The 21,475-nt window shown below is 39.0% G+C and overlaps 1 protein-coding gene across 2 annotated transcripts in view; it reads left to right on the top strand.

The window, feature by feature from the left end:
* Positions 1–17,368, top strand: part of LOC126485615 (eukaryotic translation initiation factor 4E type 2) — a 45,011-nt gene extending 27,643 nt beyond the window's left edge. For both annotated transcript variants that reach the window (XM_050108890.1, XM_050108889.1), the window contains exons 4-6: positions 6,152–6,304; positions 12,013–12,149; positions 17,085–17,368. In XM_050108890.1, coding sequence (XP_049964847.1) covers positions 6,152–6,304; positions 12,013–12,149; positions 17,085–17,118 — 324 coding nt within the window. In that variant the 3' untranslated portion in view covers positions 17,119–17,368. The remainder of the gene's footprint in view (positions 1–6,151; positions 6,305–12,012; positions 12,150–17,084) is intronic.
* Positions 17,369–21,475: the final 4,107 nt, after the last annotated feature.

The raw sequence follows: 21,475 nt of genomic DNA, 5'->3' as shown, positions 1-21,475 counted from the left end.
TTGTGGAAGTAGGTGACAGTACTGTCAGGAGAAGTGATACCACAAAAATTTGCCCTAGTCTACAAAATATAAGCAAATACACAACTATGATAGGGTTTGTGGGATCACTTGGATGTTTTAAGCCCAATGGTCTTTGCTTTGCCACTGTATAGATAAAAAATTTGCTCATGGAGCCACCCGGACATTCACAATGTGTACGAAAAAGTGGACATGCTTTTCGTTTATGACAAATATTGCTGTACTTAAGACCAGCTGTGGAGTTGTAGGCTGAAAAGTATCCTGAATATATCTATTCAAAGTAGCTGTAACAATATTACATCCTTTACACTAGACTAGTAGCATAGCTGGAAGTGCTGGTTGAAGTAGTTTAGCATCATGTTTCCTTCCTGTCATTGTGTGATTTTCTTTGTAGGAAAACATTATCTTATATTTGTACAAATGGCTTCCTGCATATATATTTCAATTTCCTGGTGAGTTTTAATTAATTTTTCTGTTAATGTTTCTTATTATAATTACCTATGTCTTTTCTTGTTTCTCGTACTCCTTTAAACTGAAACTCAATTTTTTCCCTGACTTTTACATAATCATTAAGCATTATATAAAGAAAAGCTATTTTAAATCTTTTCTTGTGGAACAGTGCCGCTGTTACATTTATCTTCAAACGTGTTACTGGCCTTCTTACGGTGCTTGGATTACAATTGATTTTCAATTTAAAAATGTATGTAGATTCATCGTATCTTGAAAAAATATTTATGATTTATTTCTAGTTTTGGAAATTCAGTATTTGTAAAACTTTCTATTTTAAAAAAAAAAAAAAAAATTCCCTTGGATTCTTATCTAATACTTAAGCTCTAACAGTTATTGAACTACAATTATTTTTAAAAGAACCTGTACCCATTTTGTCTTTTTGGTTTTGATGTGTTTCTAGCCTTATTCATTAAGGCTTTGTTTGAAATAGTGACACTGTCATGATGATCAGTGAAAAATAAAAGTATGGACCAACTGGAAATGTTCTTTTTTTATCCACATCCTTTGTGAGTATATATCTACATCCAAATTCCCAAGGCTTTGTTTGATGTGTTATAAAGGGAAGATTCTTCAGTTCAAGAATAGTGAATAGAAAGGACAGCGGTTGGTATGCTTTACATTGGCCAAAAATTTTAAAAACCATGAACATTATATAAGATGTATGTGTTAGGAATTAATATCTTCCTTGTCTCATTGTAGAACATCCACAATCATAATTTTAAGGATAAGTCTTTGTGATGTCTGTAACATTTCACTCTTAAACATTTCTTTGGTGACCACCTTTATGCAACAAATGTAAAATTCTTTTCTGAATATCAGCAAATGATTGACTTGATGATCCTTTGACTGACTCTCAAAGGTGTTTTAATTGTGGCATTTACTACAAATAAGGACTGAAGGAAGCACTGAAATTTGTTTTTTGTTATGTTGTAAATGTTTCGATTAGTCCATATCTTTGCAGCTGCCACATACTTTTTTCCATGTAAAATAAGCCTATTTTGATAAATATGTTCCCTCCCCCCACCCCCTATGTACACACTTTTAAATGATATCTTTGTTAAGTTGCTTTGTAGCTGACCTCCCCATTTGTAAATCTTTATTATATAATTTTTGCTTTATACTTTTTAGCTCTTTTTCCATTAAATGTTTTAAGTCCTTGTGTTGTTTTGTCTGGCAGTTGTATTAATAATGTCTGTGCCCTCCAATTCCCTCCTGTTTGCATATATAATTCCATTGTATTCTCATTCTTTTACTCTATGGCTGCAAGATAATGATCATCCTGTTTTTGTGTTACTCTGTCTGGCTGTTATAAAATTCGAACTCAACTATTAGAAATAATATTTCGGACTTTTGATCACACTCTTCTGGAATATTTAAGTAACACATTCCTCTGGTGAATTTTCACTTGCTATTCAATTTAGTATTGCACAGCCAAAAGATATCCACTTTGTTCTTATTTATTTCAGTTTCTTAACTGGCCATACACGCCAAATGTTGAATGATGACCAGGTCAGCAGAAACATTGATTGTAATATTACCTCAACCTTTTGGAACCAGAGGTTTCTTCTGGAGATGAGATAGACGGAAAAATGAGGAGGTAAGGTGAAAGATGTCATCTCCAATCCTTAGGATTGACAATCATTCCATGTGGAAACAGCCAGAAATCAGATTGGAATAAAAGATATGTTTGTACCCCATATCTGTGCTAGCCAGAAAAACATTTGGCGAGGAAGCCGGCAGATTATGGTCCCTGTTTTAGCCATTTTTCTGAGTTTGTGCTGTGCATACTTCTACTGCTCAGTTTTGATATCAGTGCATAGCTTCAGAAAATTCATGTCAGAGGAAAGTTTATAATCTGCTACTCATATTCTCTCTCTTTCATTGAACATAATGTACCACATGGAACTGCAGTCAGTATTAAAACTTAAACAGCTGTTAAGTTTTTTTTTTATTTGAAGCATCAAGGATGTTTTTATCTGACATGTGAAAAAGGCATAGTACACAGTGGAAGTGAATTTGTGCAGTTCACAACGCACCAGTGCATAGCAGTCACGTATCGATACCTAAGCTCAACTCGTAGTAAAGTTCATGAAGGAATTTTGGCATGTAGCAGAATGGTATGAGCAAGCTTTTAAAGGTGTCAGTTGATTTTTCTCCACAACAGTAACTTTCATCCAGAGACGATCTCTCTTTATTGTTACACCTCCCTCGCCAATGCACAGCCGCCATACCAGTCATTATCTTCACATAATTTTGTCTCAGTACTTAATGCTCACTTATATTTTAATCAAAAGTTGATCCATATATTAACAATAATCACTTTCGTCAGCTGTTTGCTTATGGAGAAATTGAGAGTCAAGACTCTCTCCCTCTCCCCGACTGCAGATATTCCAGACACCCTGTAATTTATTTACTGCTGCTTTGTCCCTTTTATAATCTTTCCAGTAACCAATAGTTGCACCTTCTTTATTTTATTTGCTTGTCTACACATGTCAAAGACCAATAATGTACTCCACTTTCACAGAAGAAACTCCATGCAGTGATGCTTTACTGAATATATTAGACAGCACTGCAAATTTACGTATTGTAAAACTTCCTCACAGTGTTCTTGGGAGTTTATAAATATGTATCAATCAGTCAGAATATATCCTAGTAAATTTGGTTGCCAGAAAATCAACTGGAGTTAATGACCATATCTGTCAAATCTGTTGATCAGATTTGGATGTTGTGGCATGTGTCTGCAAATATTGTCATCTGCTTTGAAGCTTCATTTGTAAGAATGTGTTATGAATGGAGTGGTGTGAAATTTAGTGTCATCCATAGAATTATAGTTTGTAGCCTGTTTTACAACAGGTTATCTTATTCTAGGATACAGTGTTTGCAAGACTTTATATTCCTGAATGAAGTATGGACGGTTATCTTCTGCTAACAATTTTTATTCCATATACTTACTACTCATTGCATCATAAGTGCATGACAAATAGTAAAAAGTAAGTTTTTTTGTGCAGATACTTTGTAGACAACAACATTTATGTTTATATATGACCTTGTCTGAGTTTTGTGCCACTTTCTGTAATAGTTCATTACTCGATGGATATTCTGCAGTATGGTTTACTTCGGCAAAGGAATAGTGAGTGCAAAGTTAAGTTAAGGTCTGGATGAGGTACCTGATGTGCAAATTCAAATACAAGGTGAAAAATTATAATCACACCATTGAATGTCCTGAGACCACTGCAAAACCAACTTGCGTGTGTCACAAAGCCATCATATTTCAATTTTTTTTCTAACATATAGAAAGATATGTTGTCACTCAGTGTTCATAACTATGTTCCTGATTTTATCCTATTGCTTAGTAATTCCTTTCCCTTTGAAATCCCCTAGTCAATCCCAAAGCTTGGGGTAACATAGTCTCTTAATATTTCATGTGAATCTTCTTGGGTGTCTATGATACAGACAAATTTTAGGTTAAAACATATATTCTCAGGATAATGTAATTGTAAGTATAATCACAAAGAAGACATGGAAAGTTCTGGCAGAATGTAAATACACTGTAAAGTCACATTAATGTAACTATCTATCAAAAACCTGAATATTTACCTTTTACAGTGCGGACTCCTGCGAGACATGCAGGGAGATATTCGATGAGGTTCTGGAAGGTACCGACAGGGATGGGGTGCCATGCTGATGCCATTGCTGTGGCCAGCTAGGCTCGGTTTCTCAGTTGAAGATCCATGGCCTAAACGGCCTGATCAAGGCGGTCCCACAGATACTTGGTGGGGTTTAAATCCAGGGAGTTTGGGGGCTAGAAAAGTACAGTAAACTCATACTGGTGCTTTTCAATTGATGCACATACACTGCAAGCTGTGTGTGACATTGCATTGCCCTGCTTGGTGATGACATTGTGCCTGGGAAAAACAAACTGTAGTGGTGGACACATTCCCCAAGGAAAGCAGCATACTTGTATTGTTCCGTCGCCCAGGGAATGCCCTCTGGCCAGGATCCTTTCTATGGCTGTTGCAGGGTGTTTGCTTCCAGGCATTTCACGCTGTGCATGCCAACAACCATCCATGCGATGGAGCATGAAACATGATTCATCTGAAAAGACCATCTGTTGCCACTCAGTGGATGTATAGTTGAGATACTGGTGTACAAACTGCAGCCTTTGTCACTGATGAATAGCAGTCAGTGTGGGTGCTTGAATTGGGCACCTGCTGCTGAGGCTTATGCGCAGCAATGTTCGCAATACTGTCAATAAGGCCACACTGTTGGTACCCCTTAGTTCATGTGGGCAATCAGTTTCTCAACTGTTGCACTTATAGTCGCCGATACGTATTTCCGCAACTGTTGTTCAGCCCTGTCATCTATGGCTCATAATGAACTACAGTTGCCTCGCTCCAGTTTCGGATAGTGCCATTTTGCCATGCGTGGTATACTTTAACCATGGTACCACACAAATAGCTACAAACTTAACCATTTTAGAAATGGTTCCACCCTTGCCCGAAAGCCAATGATCATGCTCTTTAGGACATCAGATAAATTGCTCCATTTCCACATTACGACAATGAGTGCACTGTTTTCCATGCCCCTCAACATGCTTTATACACCCTCCACTGCTGGTGCTGTCACCTGTCATCTGAGAGTGGTTATTGCACTTTGATGCCGAACATAGGTGATATTCACATTAAGATGACTGAACAGTGTAATTTAGAAGTGAAGCTAACAACTCATCAAATAACAGGCGCATGGAGTTGTAGTCATACAAAAATCTAGTGGTGTTCTCATTATTTCTTGCATGTGTGTTAGTGGCTCAATGCTCCTACTGTTTGGTAAGTTGTTACCTGCACTCTTAAATTATTAACTATACTTATAGTTGAAATGATGTTGAAGGTTACATAAAACTGAAAGTATTTTCGAAAGTTCTTTTGTGTTCAGTTTTGTGAAATGGCGTACTCCTTGCTGAAACCTACCACATTTCATTACTTAAATTTTTTTCATGAATTATATGTTTGATTTACAAGGCATTTCTGGAAAGAAAATATTGCTTTTCAAACCACGATTTTTACAAGAAAGAGCTTTTCTTAAACTGTCTTTCTACATAGTTGCCACCGTTGTTAAGACATTTGTCTTAGTGGGAAACAAACTTTTCTATGCTCTCTTCATAAAATGATACCACGCACCTTCTGATTACTGCTTGTTCTTGATCTCAAAATGTGATTTTGAAGGAAGACACTTTTACAGCAATGACAATGCAAAAAAATGGTGTTCAGCAGTGGCTGCCTCCACTGGTAACATCTTTCTATGAAGAGGGCATTGAAAAGTCTGTTTGTTGCTATGATAGATGTCGGAACAATTATGGCCACCATGTAGAAAAATAGTTTAAGAAATTTTATTTCTTGTAAATATAAATTTTGGTTGAAAAAAGGACTTTATGAGTTTTTCCCAAAAGAGTCTTATGTTCTGGATATGCCTCATATAATTTTAATAAGGCTTTTGCTTCTATGTGCAGCATAGATATTATTGTATTATTCTAAGAAACTGCTATCGAGGAATATAATTTTGTTAGGCACTAACTATTTGCTATTGGCATCCTGTGAAATATTACGATGAGACCACTCTTCCGCAGGATGAAGCAAATCGAAATGGTGGAAAGTGGGTTGTCAGACTGAGGAAAGGAATTGTTTCACGTTGTTGGGAGAACTTAGTACTTGCCATGTTGGGAGAGCAGTTTATGGTTGGAGAAGAAATATGTGGTGCTGTGGTTTCCATTAGGTTTCAGGTACTGTGTTACTTTTAGTTTTATTGAAATTACTATTCTTTTTAGCCCTGACAGTAACATTAATGATAAATGAGGCAAACTGACATAATGTAAACACTTTTCAGCAGGAACTGTCACCTCTGATAAGAGTGCAGCAGAGATTAAGTTTATTATTATTAATAATAATTTTAATAATAATAATACAAAAATCTTCTTTAATAACTGAAATTTTAACACCTCTAAATCCCATTTCTAAAGAAAAATGTAATTTCAAGAGTGAGGGAATGGTGCTTCTTTGGAGGAAATAGGACCATTCTATAAGTTCGGAGCTGATAGTAATGTGAATTTCTGCTTTACCAAAGGCTTAGCATCAGATATTTCAATATATGCCATGAGAAACTAAATTATAACCAGAATGAAACTAGTGCTGCTACTTGTGTAGTTAATTAAACTTAACTGCGTGCCTAAGCTAACAACAACCTAAGTTATTGTGTGGGAATTATCTGTTGGAGGAACATTGATTAGTGTCTCATGATCACACAGTGAGAAAGAGTGTGTACATGTGTAGTCATAAACATAGTGCACATACAAAATATAGAATTTCATGGCAGTTTAGTCTTGGCAGGCAGTGGGTTTTTTTTTGTGTGTGTGTGTGTGTGTGTGTGTGTGTGTGTGTGTGTGTGTGTGTGTGTGTGTGTGTGTGTGTGTGCGCGCGCCTGCCTTTTTATGATACTGTTAGAATTTCAAGCAGCCATTAATCGAAACTCTACATCTCCATACTCTGCAAACCTCATTAAAGTGCACGGCATTCATTGTACCATGTATTGATTTCTTCTCAATCTGTTTGTGAATGGAGTGGAAGAATTACTACTTAAATGCCTCTGTTCATGTTGGTAATTAGTCTAATCATTTTCATTGAAGTCTTTGTGGGTGTTTGTCTGCATCGTATGCAATAAAAAAAATACCAATGTTTGGGCTGCTATTGCAGGCAGCCTACATTTTGTGCTACCTAATGGAGAAAAATGTAGGAGGCTGTGGTGTGTTCCTAGATTCTTCACTCAGTGTTGATGCTTGAAATTTTGTAATTTGTAGGCGTGTGTGAGATACTCGGCATCTGTCTTCAGACGTCTGCCACTTCAAGTTTTTCAGTATTTCTGTGATACCATCTCATGGATCAAACAGATCAGTTACTATTTGTGCTGCCCTTCTTTCTATATATTCAGCTTCCCCTATTAGACCTATTTGGTGAGAGTCCCACACACTAGAGCAACATTCTAGGTTGGGCACACAGCTGTATAATCTCCTTTTTAGACAGTTTTTCCCATTGTTCTGCCACATGCTTCATCCACAAATGAACCTATATGATCATTCAATTTCATGTCCAAACAAATTGTAACACAGAGGTATTTTAAGTAGTTGACGGATTACAATTGTGACCTGTCGATATTGTTGTAATAAGATTCTACATTTTTGCACTTTGTGAAATTCAGAATTTTACATTTTTTAAATGCCACAAAAAGCAAAAGTGACCATGTACAACACTGGTTTCCTACCAATCCTAACATATGGTGTAGAAACAAGTACCCTAGTAAACAAAGACCTCAGCAGAACTCAGGCAACAAGAATGAGATTCATTACAACTTTGAACCAAACAACTAGAAAGGACAAAATCAGGAATGAGGTGAACAGAAAAGCAGCTGGTATTGAGGCTCGTATTACCAGTGTCATTAAGTAGTTCAGGCTCCAGTGGTATGGGTGCATAATGAGAATGAACAGCATGACATTTTTCAACATTTAAAGCAAGTTGCCCAATTCTGCACATTTAAAGCAGGTTGGCCATCTTTGCACCACTTCGAAATCTTATAAAGATTGCAGGGACTGCAGTAGCAAGCAGTCAAAATAACTTCTATACATCTAAAAGGTACAAGGAATATGAAGCTTTCATTTTCTAAAGCAGATGACTGCCACATGTTAGATTGCTGTGATGCAGACTAGGCCAGAGATTCTGAAGCCAGACAGTTGACCTCTGAAAATCAGTTTAAATTTCTAGGAGTAGTGATATCCTGACCAAGTAAGAAACAGCTAGCAGTAGCCTTATCCAAATCCAAGCCAGAATGTATGGCCCTTATCTCAGTGTGGCAGGAGTCTCTCTCTCTCTCTCTCTCTCTCTCTCTCAAACTTTCAGGAAACATTCCTCACACACAAATAAAGAAAAGATGTTATGTGGACATGTCTGGAAACGCTTAATTTCCATGTTAGAGCTCATTTTAGTTTCGTCAGTATGTACTGTACTTCCTCGATTCAAATTGAAGGAAGGTAATGTTGACTTCGGTGCTTATGTTGACATGAGACTCATTGCTCTACAGTACTAGCATCAAGCACATCAGTACGTACCATCAACAGGTTAGTGTTCATCACGAACGTGGTTTTGCTGTCAGTGCAATGTTTACAAATGCAGAGTTGGCAGATGCCCATTTGATGTATGGATTAGCACGGGGCAATAGCCGTGGCGCGGTACGTTTGTATCGAGACAGTTTTCCAGAACGAAGGTGTCCCGACAGGAAGATGTTCGAAGCAATTGATCGGCGTCTTAGGGAGCACGGAACCTTCCAGCCTATGACTCGCAACTGGGGAAGACCTATAATGACGAGGACACCTGCAATGGACGAGGCAATTCTTCGTGCAGTTAATGATAACCCTAATGTCAGTGTGAGAGAAGTTGCTGCTGTACAAGGTAACGTTGACCATGTTACTGTATGGAGAGTGCTACGGGAGAACCAGTTGTTTCCGTACCATGTACAGTGAGTGCAGGCACTATCAGCAACTGGTTGGCCTCCACGGGTACACTTACGCGAATGGTTCATCCAACAATGTGTCAATCCTCATTTCAGTGCAAATGTTCTCTTTATGGTTGAGGCTTCATTCCAACCTGATCAAATTGTAAATTTTCACAATCAACATGTGTGGGCTGACGAGAATCCGCACGCAATTGTGCAATCACGTCAACAACAGATTTTCTGGGAACGTTTGGGCAGGCATTGTTGGTGATGTCTTGATTGGGCCCCATGTTCTTCCACCTACGCTCAATGGAGCGTGTTATCATGATTTCATACGGGATACTCCACTGTGCTGCTAGAATACGTGCCTTTACAAGTACGACGCAACATGTGGTTCATGCACGATGGAGCTCCTGCAAATTTCAGTCGAATTGTTTATACGCTTCTCAACAACAGATTCGGTGACCGATGGATTGGTAGAGGTGGACCAATTCCATGGCCTCCATGCTCTCCTGACCTCAACCCTCTTGACTTTCATTTATGGGGGCATTTGAAAGCTCTTGTCTACGCAACCCCGGTACCAAATGTAGAGACTCTTCGTGCTCATATTGTGGACGGCTGTGCTACAATACGCCATTCTCCAGGGCTGCATCAGCGTGTCAGGGATTCCATGCGACGGAGGGTGGATGCATGTATCCTCGCTAACAGAGGACATTTTGAACATTTCCTGTAACAGTGTTTGAAGTCATCCTGGTACATTCTGTTGCTGTGTGTTTCTATTCCATGATTAATGTGATTTGAAGAGAAGTAATAAAATGAGCTCTAACATGGAAAGTAAGCGTTTCCGGACACATGTCCACATAACAAAAAACAAAGATGATGTAACTTACCAAATGAAAGTGTTGGCATGTTGATACACACACACACACACACACACACACACACACACACACACTCACACACACAGAGGGAGGGAGAGAGAGAGAGAGAGAGAGAGAGAGAGAGAGAGAGAGAGAGAGAGAGATCCATCCGCACATATACAGACACAAGCAGACATTTGCAAAGACAAAGAGTTTGGGCAGAGATGTCAGTCAAGGCGGAAGTACAGAGGCAAAGATGTTGTTGAAGCGGCGGCAACTTGAAATTAGCGGAGGTTGAGGCCTGGAGGGTAACGGGAAGAGAGGATTAACTGAAGGGCAAGTTCCCATCTCCGGAGTTCTGACAGGTTGGTGTTAGTGGGAAGTATCCAGATAACCTGGACAATGTAACACTGTGCCAAGATGTGCTGGCTGTGCACCAAGGCATGTTTAGCCACAGGGTGATCCTCATTACCAACAAACACTGTCTGCCTGTGTCCATTCATGCGAATGGACAGTTTCTTGTCGGTCATTCCCACATAGAAAGCTTCACAGTGTAGGCAGGTCAGTTGGTAAATCACGTGGGTGCTTTCACATGATCAAAGGCAGAGCCACGTGTGAAAGCACCCAAGTGATTTACGGCCAGCACATCTTGGCACAGTGTTACACCGTCCAGGTTATCTGAATACTTCCCACTGACACCAACCTATCAGAACTCCGGTGATGGGAACTTGCCCTTCAATTTATTCTCTCTTCCCGTTACCCACCAGGCCTCAACCTCCACTAATTTCAAGTTGCTGCTGCTCGTACCTTACCTGTCATTCAACATCTTTGCCTCTGTACTTCTGCCTCAACTGACATCTCTGCCCAACCTCTTTGCATTTACATATGTCTGCCTGTGTGTGTGTGTGTGTGTGTGTGTGTGTGTGTGTGTGCGCGCGCCTGACCTTTTTCCCCCCTAAGATAAGTCTTTCAGCTCCCAGGATTGGCATGACTCCTTACCCTCTGCCTTAAAACCCACATCCTTTCGTGTTTCCCTCCCCTCCCCTTCCTTCCTTCTTTCTTGATGAAGCAACCTTCGGTTGCGAAAGCTTGAAATTTGTGTGTGTTTGTGTGTTTTTTATTGTGTCTATCAACACACCAACGCTTTCGTTTGGTAAGTTACATCATCTTTGTTTTTATATGTATTTTTCCCACATGGGATGTTTCCCTCTATTATATATAATAGAAGGAAACATTCCACGTGGGAAAAATATATCTAAAAACAAAGATGATGTGACTTACCAAACGAAAGCACTGGCATGTTGATAGATACACAAACATACACACAAAATTCAAGCTTTCGCAACGAACGGTTGCTTCATCAGGAAAGAGGGAAGGAGAGGGAAAGACGAAAGGATGTGAGTTTTAAAGGAGAGGGTAAGGAGTCATTCCAATCCCGGGAGCGGAAAGACTTACCTGGAAAAAAGGACAGTTATACACTCGCGGATGTGTGTGTGTGTGTGTGTGTGTGTGTGTGTGTGTGTGTGTTCGTGTTCCTTTTTTCCCACTAAGGTAAGTCTTTCCGCTCACGGGATTGGAATGACTCCTTACCCTCTCCCTTAAAACCCACATCCTTTCGTCTTTCCCTCTCCTTCCCTCTTTCCTGATGAAGCAACCGTTGGTTACGAAATAGTTGTGAGTTCAGGATCTATGAGTTGCATATTAAAGTGTCTTTTGCATTGCTGTGGTACAACTATGCACTTCCTTTGTTTGTGTAACAGTTCTGTTAATGTGTTTCCACTAACTGTATTAATTCCAATCAGATACCACTCGTAAATTACTGTGTAAACAATAATATAACAAAAGTAGTTTCCTGAAATATAAACACTGTAGTGTGTAATAGCAGTAGACTGCTGTTTTACAAAAGCTGCTATATTAGTTTGTCATAGTAATAATTTTTTCATTTAACTTTAAGGTCTGTACACTTTTTACAATTAACGCTGTTTTGCAGATTTGTTTACGTGAAATTCCTAAATGTCTGAGCAACTTAAATTCTTATACTGTCTGTGATATAAATTTACCTGATCGTTCTAATTTTCTATTCATGTTACAGGAAGATATTATCTCCATTTGGAATAAAACAGCTTCGGATGCAGTTACAACAGGTCGGATAAGAGATACTTTAAAAAGGGTGTTGAATCTTCCTCCAACCACAATATTAGAGTACAAAACGCACAATGACAGTCTGAAGTAAGTATTTGTGACTGGAGGCCCCCCACTTTTTTTCATTCTCTGGTACATGAATTTATCAAAATGCCATTACACTTGTATACTGTCTTTTGTTGCTTGCCTAGTCTGTATGTTGTTAATCAGTGTAAGTGTGAGGAGATAAAATAGAGATATTGTAGAGTGATGTTCTCATAAAACTTGAGTGGTTCCTAACAAAGAGCTCATCTGTCCCATAAAACATAGTACAGTACATTTAGTTCTGTACTATGTAGAATACAGCTCCACCAATAACTACAAAACAGGAGGGAAATAATATGAAAAGAACATGAATTGAAAATCACTTAACTGCTGCATTTCTTAAAGCTTAGCAGCTTTTACTTACAGTAACTGATTTATGACAACATGCTCTCATTAATGTTCTGTGGAGTATTATTTTCTCAGTGGTAATATTGGACATGAAGTATTAATTATGCAGAAAGGTGTATTAATGATGATTTTGTGTTGTGTTCATGTGGCAAGCTGTTATAGTATGTCTGACAAATCAGCTGTGGGCAGATGAAAATAATTGTTTGGAAGTTAAATTGTTAAAACACAGCTATTTTAATTTCGTAGAGCTATACACTTTTAATGCACTTCCAGTCTTTCAAACACGGAAAATGTCTTCTTTTGTTAACCCATGTACATGTTCCATAACAAATTCTATCAGCTCAAAGCAAGTGATACTGTAACTTGTCTGTTTTTCTAGTTGTCATTTGTATATCTACATCTACGTAGATACTCCACAAGCCACCACATGGTGCATAGCGGAGGGTACCATGTACCACTACTAGTCATTCCCTTCCCTGTTCCACTCACATATAGAATGAGGAAAAAATGACTGTCTGTATACCTCAGTATGAGCCCTAATTCTTCATATCTTATTTTCTTGGTCCTTAAGCGCAGTGTATGTTACTCGCAGTAGAATTGTTCGGCAGTCAGCTTCAAATGCTGGTTCTCTAAATTTTCTCAATAGTATCCCTGGAAAAGATCACCACCTTCCCTCCAGGGGTTCCAATTTGAGTCCCTGAAGCATCTCTGTGGCATGTTTTGTTTGAACCTTGCAGTAACAAATCTAGCAGTCCGCCTCTGAATTATTTAGATGTCTTCCTCCTTTCTGACCTGTTATGGATCCCAAACTCTTAAGCAGTACCCAAGAATAGGTCACGCCAGTGTCCTACATGCGGTCTCCTTTACATGTGAACAACACTTTTGCAAAATTCTCCCAATGAATCAAAGTCGACCATTCGCATTCCATACCACATTTCTCACATGCTTGTTCCATTTCGTATTGCTTTGCAATGTTACATCCATATATTTAAACAACTTGACTGTGTCAGGCAGGACACTACTATTACTGTATCTGAACATTACAGGTTTGTTCTTCCTACCCATCCACATTAACTTACGTTTTTTCACATTTAGAACAATCATCATCAATTACAAATTTTGTTTAGATCATCTTGTATCTTTCTACAGTCACTCATCGTGGACACCTTACTGTACACCACAGAATCATCAGCAAACAGGTAGCAGACTGCTGCCCACCCTGTCCAACAAATCATTTATGCATGTAGAGAATAATAGCGGTCCAATCACACTTCAGTGGGATACTCCTGACCATACCCGTGTCTCTGGTGAACACTTGCCATTAAGGGCAACATACTGGTTTCTGTTACTTAAGAAATCTCAGATCCACTTGCATATCTGTGAACTTACTCAATATGCTCGTACGTTCTTTAACAGCCTGTACTGGAGCACTGTGTAAAATGTTTCCAGAAATCTAGAAATATGGATGACAATTGTGTGTGTTGTTCATCTTACACTATTCGTTGATGGATGCTTTTATGAATCTTTAGCACTTTGAGATAGGAATAAAATGGAATCAACGCATTGAAAGTCAATGATTCCCAGTCATGCAAGCTAATATATGCCTCTCTTTTCTGTCATAGGTAAGTTGATAGCTTAATTGTCACACTAAGCTAGCATCACTTGCTTGGGATATTTTTGCTAATTGTCACCATTCATTACTGATGTTGCCAACCAATGGATTCTTGATGAGTTGTGGCACTAACTTCATTGTCATGATCGTGCTGTACAAGTGATTATGTGGCTCAAGAAGTGTTGCTTGAGTAGATAATGAAATGTCCCATCTGTCTGGCACTCACTATCATGCTGTCTAAAAACTCTTTTTGTCATGTTATTCAGGGGTATAATCCCAAGATTCCACCTTCACTGGATTTGTCAGAACTACTGATATGTCTGTGCATTTGCAAGTCGTTCTCTGGGGCATAGAGGGTTCTTCTTCTTTCTCGTGAATATCTCATAACTTCTGTCACACCATCATTACAAATTTTTTTCAACCTTAAGCTGAGTAAAAATATTGTTAGTAGGTACCTGAAAAATTCACATCTTGCAATAAACACAAATTCAGCCTCAAAATGTGAAATTATCTAATAAACACTATTTAACTACAGTTCGGAGAAAGTGAAACATCCAGATCGAGAGATGTGATCAGCGAAATTTATTCCACTGATTAGGGACATGACACACAAACATTCAGCATTACAGACTGTGCTGGAGCTATGTATGGCCCTCTTCTCTCCACTGGTTCCACATGTGCCTCACTGTAGAAGCAGCATACCCTTTGAGCCACAGTGTCATGGAATGACAGACCCACCTCCTGGAGACCAATCATTCTGTCCCATTTGAATGCATTCACATGCTGACATTCCATTCAGTAATGCCAGTAAGGTGTAGATACACTTGGTTTCCATTTCGTATGTCTGATCTGTGCTGATTCAGCATTGCATAACACTGACCTGTCCAGTCACACAAAGTTTGTACATCTGATCATTAAAAAAAGTGAATTTTTTCAAATTTTCAGATTTTCAGATCCCTAATTACATAGCCAACAAAATTTTACTTTTTTCTGCAACTGGCTTGAAAATGGCTATTTTTATGCTTTCATGGGTGATGATAATGAAAATGTCAATGAAAGTGCAAGATTAGCTCTCGTTTTGAAGCTCTGGCAACTTTGTTATTGCCTGTATAAGTTTATGCATGTATTTACCTTAGTATTATCCCTCAGAGGAAGGTCACTGTGCATGGCATTTGTAGTTTTTTGCCAGTGATTCCCTGATAAGCAGTAATTGGCTAAAGTTGATGCACTCTACTTTCACTGGCGTCTCATTTCCATGTCTGAAATTTGCTGGTCAGAGCGTTCTCCATGCTCATTGGTTACAGTACCATAGTTGTCAGGAAAGAAGTCCCAAGTGGGTCTTTAGGAAATGTAACTTTAAAGACAGGTTGCATCCCAATCTACTGTAGCAGTGCAGAAGATTGCCCACAAGAGCCTTATAGTTTTCTGCCCTCTTATTTCCTAGAATGCTTGTTGACACTTGAACAAAGGTATCCCAAGCTAACTTATCACACTTCAAGAACAGTGTGATAATTCCAATTCTAAGGAAGACAGTCACTGGCAGGTATCATTATTACTCAAGCATCAGGTTGTCATGGCTGCAAAATACTGCCACAGATTTAACAGAAGAATGGAAAGACCAGTAGAAGTCAACTTTGGGGAAGATCAGTTTGGGTTACTGAGAACTGTAGGAAGGTGGGTTGGAGAAAAGCAAACCTACATCTATAGCATTGATATCTCTAAATCTTTTGACAGTGTTGTGTGTAATGCACTCTTCGAAATTCTAAAGGTATCTGGGATAAAGTGCGGGGGGGGGGGGGGGGGGGAGGAGGAGGAGAGTAGGAGGAGGACAAGAGACACGTTATTTACAACACAAGACGGCAGTTATAACAGTCGTAGGACAAGGAAGGGAAGCAGTAACTGAGAAGTGACTGAGACAGGGTTGTAGCCTGTCCCTGATTTTATTGTCTGTATATCGAGCAAGCAGTAAAGGAAATAAGGAGAAACTTGGAAAGAGAATTAAAGGTAAGGGAGAGAAAATAAAAACTTTTCAGTTTGTGATTATATTGAAGTGTGTCAGTCGGTATAGGACATAGAAAATCAGTTGAACGGATTGGATTGAATAGTGTTTTGAAAAGAAGTTATAGGATGAACATAAAAAAAGTAAAAATAAAAAGGTAATGAAATCAGGAGATGTTGAGAGAATGAGATTAGGAAATGAATCTAATAGTAGTATTGGTTTTATTGTTTGAACAACAAAATAAGAGAAATAGCCTAAATAGGAATGATGTAAAAGGCAGACTGGCAACAGCAAGGAAAGCTTTCCTGAATGAGAGAAATTCGTTATAATTGAACATAAATTTAAAATTTAGGAAATCCTTTCTGAAGATTTTGATGTGCAGTGTAGCCTTTTGTGGAGTGAAACTTATGCATTAAACAGGTTAGACAAGAAGAGGATAGATGCTTCAGATATGTGGTGCTGTAGAAGAACGAAAACGATGGTGATCAGAGTGGAAGATCCCACAGCTAATGAAAACGCACTGAAACGAATTTGGGAGAGAATAAATTTGTGGCACAATTTGAGTAAAAAAAAAATGGATTAGTTGCTCGAACACATCCCGAAACGTCAAGAAAAGGTCAGTTTGGTAACGAAAGCAAGTTTGTGGGAGAAAAATTTTGTGAGAGACCAAAGCTTGACAACAGCAAGCAGGTTGAAATGGCTGTAGATTGCAGTAGTTATGGAGCGCTGCGTCAAACAAATCTTCAAATTGAAAACTATCACCACCACCACCACCAAGAACAACAACAACAACAACAATAGTAGTAGTGGTGGTGGTGGTGGTGGTGGTGGTGGTGTCTTATTGCGACACGCGCACTTATTTGAAGTTTCGTGTTGCACTTTGTCACACATTGACTCAAACATTTTTTTGTGGTTGATTATTATGTTTAATGTTTCACAGTGTGCTGAATGTCATTTTTATGTATTTTTATTTTTACAGGGCATGGAAATCAGTTCCTCTGCTGAAATCGTGAAGTACCTGAGCCATGAAAAATATGGAATGCGATGTCAGTGGAGCTGCATTTGTTTGGATGAATTATATAACATATGGTTTATATGATTTGAATTGTTGTTTGTTGCATTGTGTAATTGGACATTCATTATCCAACCGCCTCTGTCCAGATGTATGTTTTGTAATGAAAACATTTTTTGAATGTGAATAATTACAGAACAGTTGTTTATGGAAGTTGTCAAAATAAAATATTTATTGTAAATAATATTAAATTTGGAGAAGTAATTTGGAATTAGAGGAATTGGAGTTCCTGATAGCAGAAAAAGTGGAAGAGCTGCTGAAACATACCACATAACATTTGTGCTCCATGGTTGCTTGGCTGGCTGGTTGGTTGATTTTTGGGAGGGGACCTAAGAGAGAGGTCATCAGTCCCATCAGATTAGGTATGGATGGGGAAGGAGGTCAGCCATGCCCTTTCAAAGGAAACATCCTGGCATTTGCCTGAAGTGATTTAGGGAAATCATGGAAAGCCTAAATCAGGATGGCCGGATACAGGTTTGAACTGTTGTCCTCCTGAATGCGAGTCCGGTATGCTAATCACTGCACCACCTCGATTGGTGTGCTCCATGTTAGGAGGGGCTGCCAATGGCATCTGTTTCCCCATGCCAGGGGACCTGAACTTGTCTCCTGTGGCTAACAACTTGAGTCCTAACAAGATGGACTCAAGTTGTCCCAGCAGATGTTCCTTTTAGCTCATAAAGTGTTTACTCAATCAACTTGAGATTACCCCAGGGAGACAAACTTCCATCAACCAAGGTCAACAACACAAGCAGGCATTCAGATTCAGGGTGATCAGAAAAAAAGTGTTTTAAGAGAAGAGTTGGAGCACCCAAGATTCTCGACAAAGATTAAAATTTAAAGGATACTAGCCATGTGAGGAACAAGATAGGGTGACACAGATGCAGTGGAGTTAGAAGGCTTCATGCTGCTGCGAGGAAAGCAGCACACCTACATACGAGGGCAGTTCAATAAGTAATGCAACACATTTTTTTTCTCGGCCAATTTTGGTTGAAAAAACCGGAAATTTCTTGTGGAATATTTTCAAACATTCCCGCTTCGTCTCGTATAGTTTCATTGACTTCCGACAGGTGGCAGCGCTGTGCTGAGCTGTTAAAATGGCGTCTGTAACGGATGTGCGTTGCAAACAACGGGCAGTGATCGAGTTTGTTTTGGCGGAAAACCAGGGCATCTCAGATATTCATAGGCGCTTGCAGAATGTCTATGGTGATCTGGCAGTGGACAAAAGCACGGTGAGTCGTTGGGCAAAGCGTGTGTCATCATCGCCGCAAGGTCAAGCAAGACTGTCTGATCTCCCGCGTGCGGGCCGGCCGTGCACAGCTGTGACTCCTGCAATGGCGGAGCGTGCGAACACACTCGTTCGAGATGATCGACGGATCACCATCAAACAACTCAGTGCTCAACTTGACATCTCTGTTGGTAGTGCTGTCACAATTGTTCACCAGTTGGGATATTCAAAGGTTTGTTCCCGCTGGGTCCCTCGTTGTCTAACCGAACACCATAAAGAGCAAAGGAGAACCATCTGTGCGGAATTGCTTGCTCGTCATGTGGCTGAGGGTGACAATTTCTTGTCAAAGATTGTTACAGGCGATGAAACATGGGTTCATCACTTCGAACCTGAAACAAAACGGCAATCAATGGAGTGGCGCCACACCCACTCCTCTACCAATAAAAAGTTAAAGCCATACCCTCAGCCGGTAAAGTCATGGTTACAGTCTTCTGGGACGCTGAAGGGGTTACTCTGTTCGATGTCCTTCCCCATGGTCAAACGATCAACTCTGAAGTGTATTGTGCTACTCTTCAGAAATTGAAGAAACGACTTCAGCGTGTTCGTAGACACAAAAATCTGAACGAACTTCTCCTTCTTCATGACAACGCAAGGCCTCACACAAGTCTTTGCACCCGAGAGGAGCTCACAAAACTTCAGTGGACTGTTCTTCCTCATGCACCCTACAGCCCCGATCTCGCACCGTCGGATTTCCATATGTTTGGCCCAATGAAGGACGCAATCCGTGGGAGGCACTACGCGGATGATGAAGAAGTTATTGATGCAGTACGACGTTGGCTCCGACATCGACCAGTGGAATGGTACCGTGCAGGGATACAGGCCCTCATTTCAAGGTGGCGTAAGGCCGTAGCATTGAATGAAGATTACGTTGAAAAATAGTGTTGTGTAGCTAAAAGATTGGGGAATAACCTGGTGTATTTCAATGCTGAATAAAACACCCCGTGTTTCAGAAAAAAAATGTTGCATTACTTACTGAACTGCCCTCGTATTATGGTACGGGGTTTGTAGTAGACAAGAGATGCAAGGGTGGCATAACTGAAGTTAAGAGTTGGTCAGAGAGGATATTAATGCTAACAGTCTGACAAGGAGTGGGCCTCAGTGGTGGGATCGACTTTTTGAAACCATTTATACGATGATGCAGGTTAAAGTCAGAGCTATCACACCCTGCAGCCATTCACTTTGGTAGACCCTCATTTGCAAGTAATCGACAAAAAAATGTATCGGAATGTCTCGTGATGCTCTACAGCTTTAAAAACAGTACACGTTAACTAGCCTGTTGCTGTAGTGTTACGGTTTTCTTGCAGTCCTCGCATGCAGAAGGTTGTGGGGACGAATTTTGCCAGATCTTTTCAAATTTTTTGTTTTTCAATGTTTATCAAAATCACTTTGATCATTATTTTTATTCAATTAACTTGTTTAAATGTAATTTCTTTATTTCTATTCCTGTGTCATGTCACTTTAACCAGTGTATTGACTGTTTCATGTGCTCTCGTTTCTTTTTCCTATCATTCTTTTTTCACTTGGAGTCTTTGTGCATGAGAATTTCATTATTTTTATTTATTTGTCATTATATTTAAAAATGTGGAAATGCAGATTCATCAGTTAAAAAACAAAATATTAAATAATTTATTTATATTGACTGTGCAGTATTGTCAGAAATGTATTTTTAGTTACAAGATGTACATTTTTTTTTTTTTTTTTTTTTTGATGACAGTCTTTATATCAACAAGTCTTTATATCAACATTTAAAAGGTATATTCTTATTGCACTGTGCACAAAATCACCCATATAAAAATATAAATGAAAGAAGGGATTATAACTGAAACAAAATTCCAGCAAGATGAGGAATAAAAATAATGAATACAATAACATGGTTGAAAATATGACACTAAACAGGACAAAATTAAATTAAAATTAATAAATAACAATAATTAAATTCACATGCACAGAGATTCCCCGTGGAAAAAGAACTATAGGAAGAAAAAATGAGAGCAACTGAAACAGTTAATACGCTGTTTGAAATGATGTTACCAAGGGATAGAAATTTTTAAAAAAATTAGTTACACTTAACTGATTAGTCATTTTGATAAAGATTATAAAATAAAAATCTTGAAGCACTTGAGTCAAACTTGCAGCTCTTTGCGAGGACCACATAATAACTGTTAAGCTTCCACGACAGTCCAATTAACATTACTATTTTTAATGCTGTAGAATATCGTGCAGAATTCCAATTCTCTCTCCCCCCCCCCCCCCCCCCCCCTTGTCGATTTCTCACAATGGTGCACCAGAGTGAACAGTTGCAGATGTAATAGTAAATGGTCACATGTCCATTAATGACAGAAACAGGAAAGAAAACAAAGTAATTGACAGTTTGGGGGAGGAACTACATGACACACTGAAAAGTGTACCACACAGACAAGTGAAGATACTCATAATGCCCAGATTGGAAGGGGGAATTAACATAAGGGAAAAGTAAGTAAGTAAGTAAGTAACCAGACTGACAGGGAACAAACAAACAAACATGGTGATGTAGATGTAGAAATGACACAGGACAAACAAAATGGGGAAAGGTATATCGAACTATGTCAAATACCAGTTGATGATGAAACCCTTCAGGGCTGGACTGAGTAAGACAGACATAGGTAAGTCCATGCAGTTGCCTTGCCAAATTCCAGATAGATCATGTAGCAATCAATCTGATAAACACTAAAAACAATCATGATCATCAAGGTTAGGAAGAACACAAAAATATAATTAGACCAATATCTTACAGAAGTCTAGTACCATTGGATTCCAGACAAGGTAGATAGCCACAAACACATTTTTAGAGCAACCAGAAACATGAAGATACAGTGAACAGAAAAGACATGAAGCTCAACATAGGGCAGGCTGACCCAGAGGAAAAGGAAGAAAAGAAAAACAGGTGATGGTGGTGGTTTAAGGATTGTGAGAGAATTGCTGGAGAGATGTGGTCCAGCAAGGACACATAAGAATGATTTACCTAGGAGTAAGG

Source organism: Schistocerca serialis, chromosome 1 (genome assembly GCF_023864345.2).
Source record: "Schistocerca serialis cubense isolate TAMUIC-IGC-003099 chromosome 1, iqSchSeri2.2, whole genome shotgun sequence".
In the NCBI taxonomy this organism is placed as follows: domain Eukaryota; kingdom Metazoa; phylum Arthropoda; class Insecta; order Orthoptera; family Acrididae; genus Schistocerca; species Schistocerca serialis.
The sequence above is the reverse complement of the archived record's forward strand: the minus strand, read 5'-3'. Positions and strand labels throughout refer to the sequence as shown.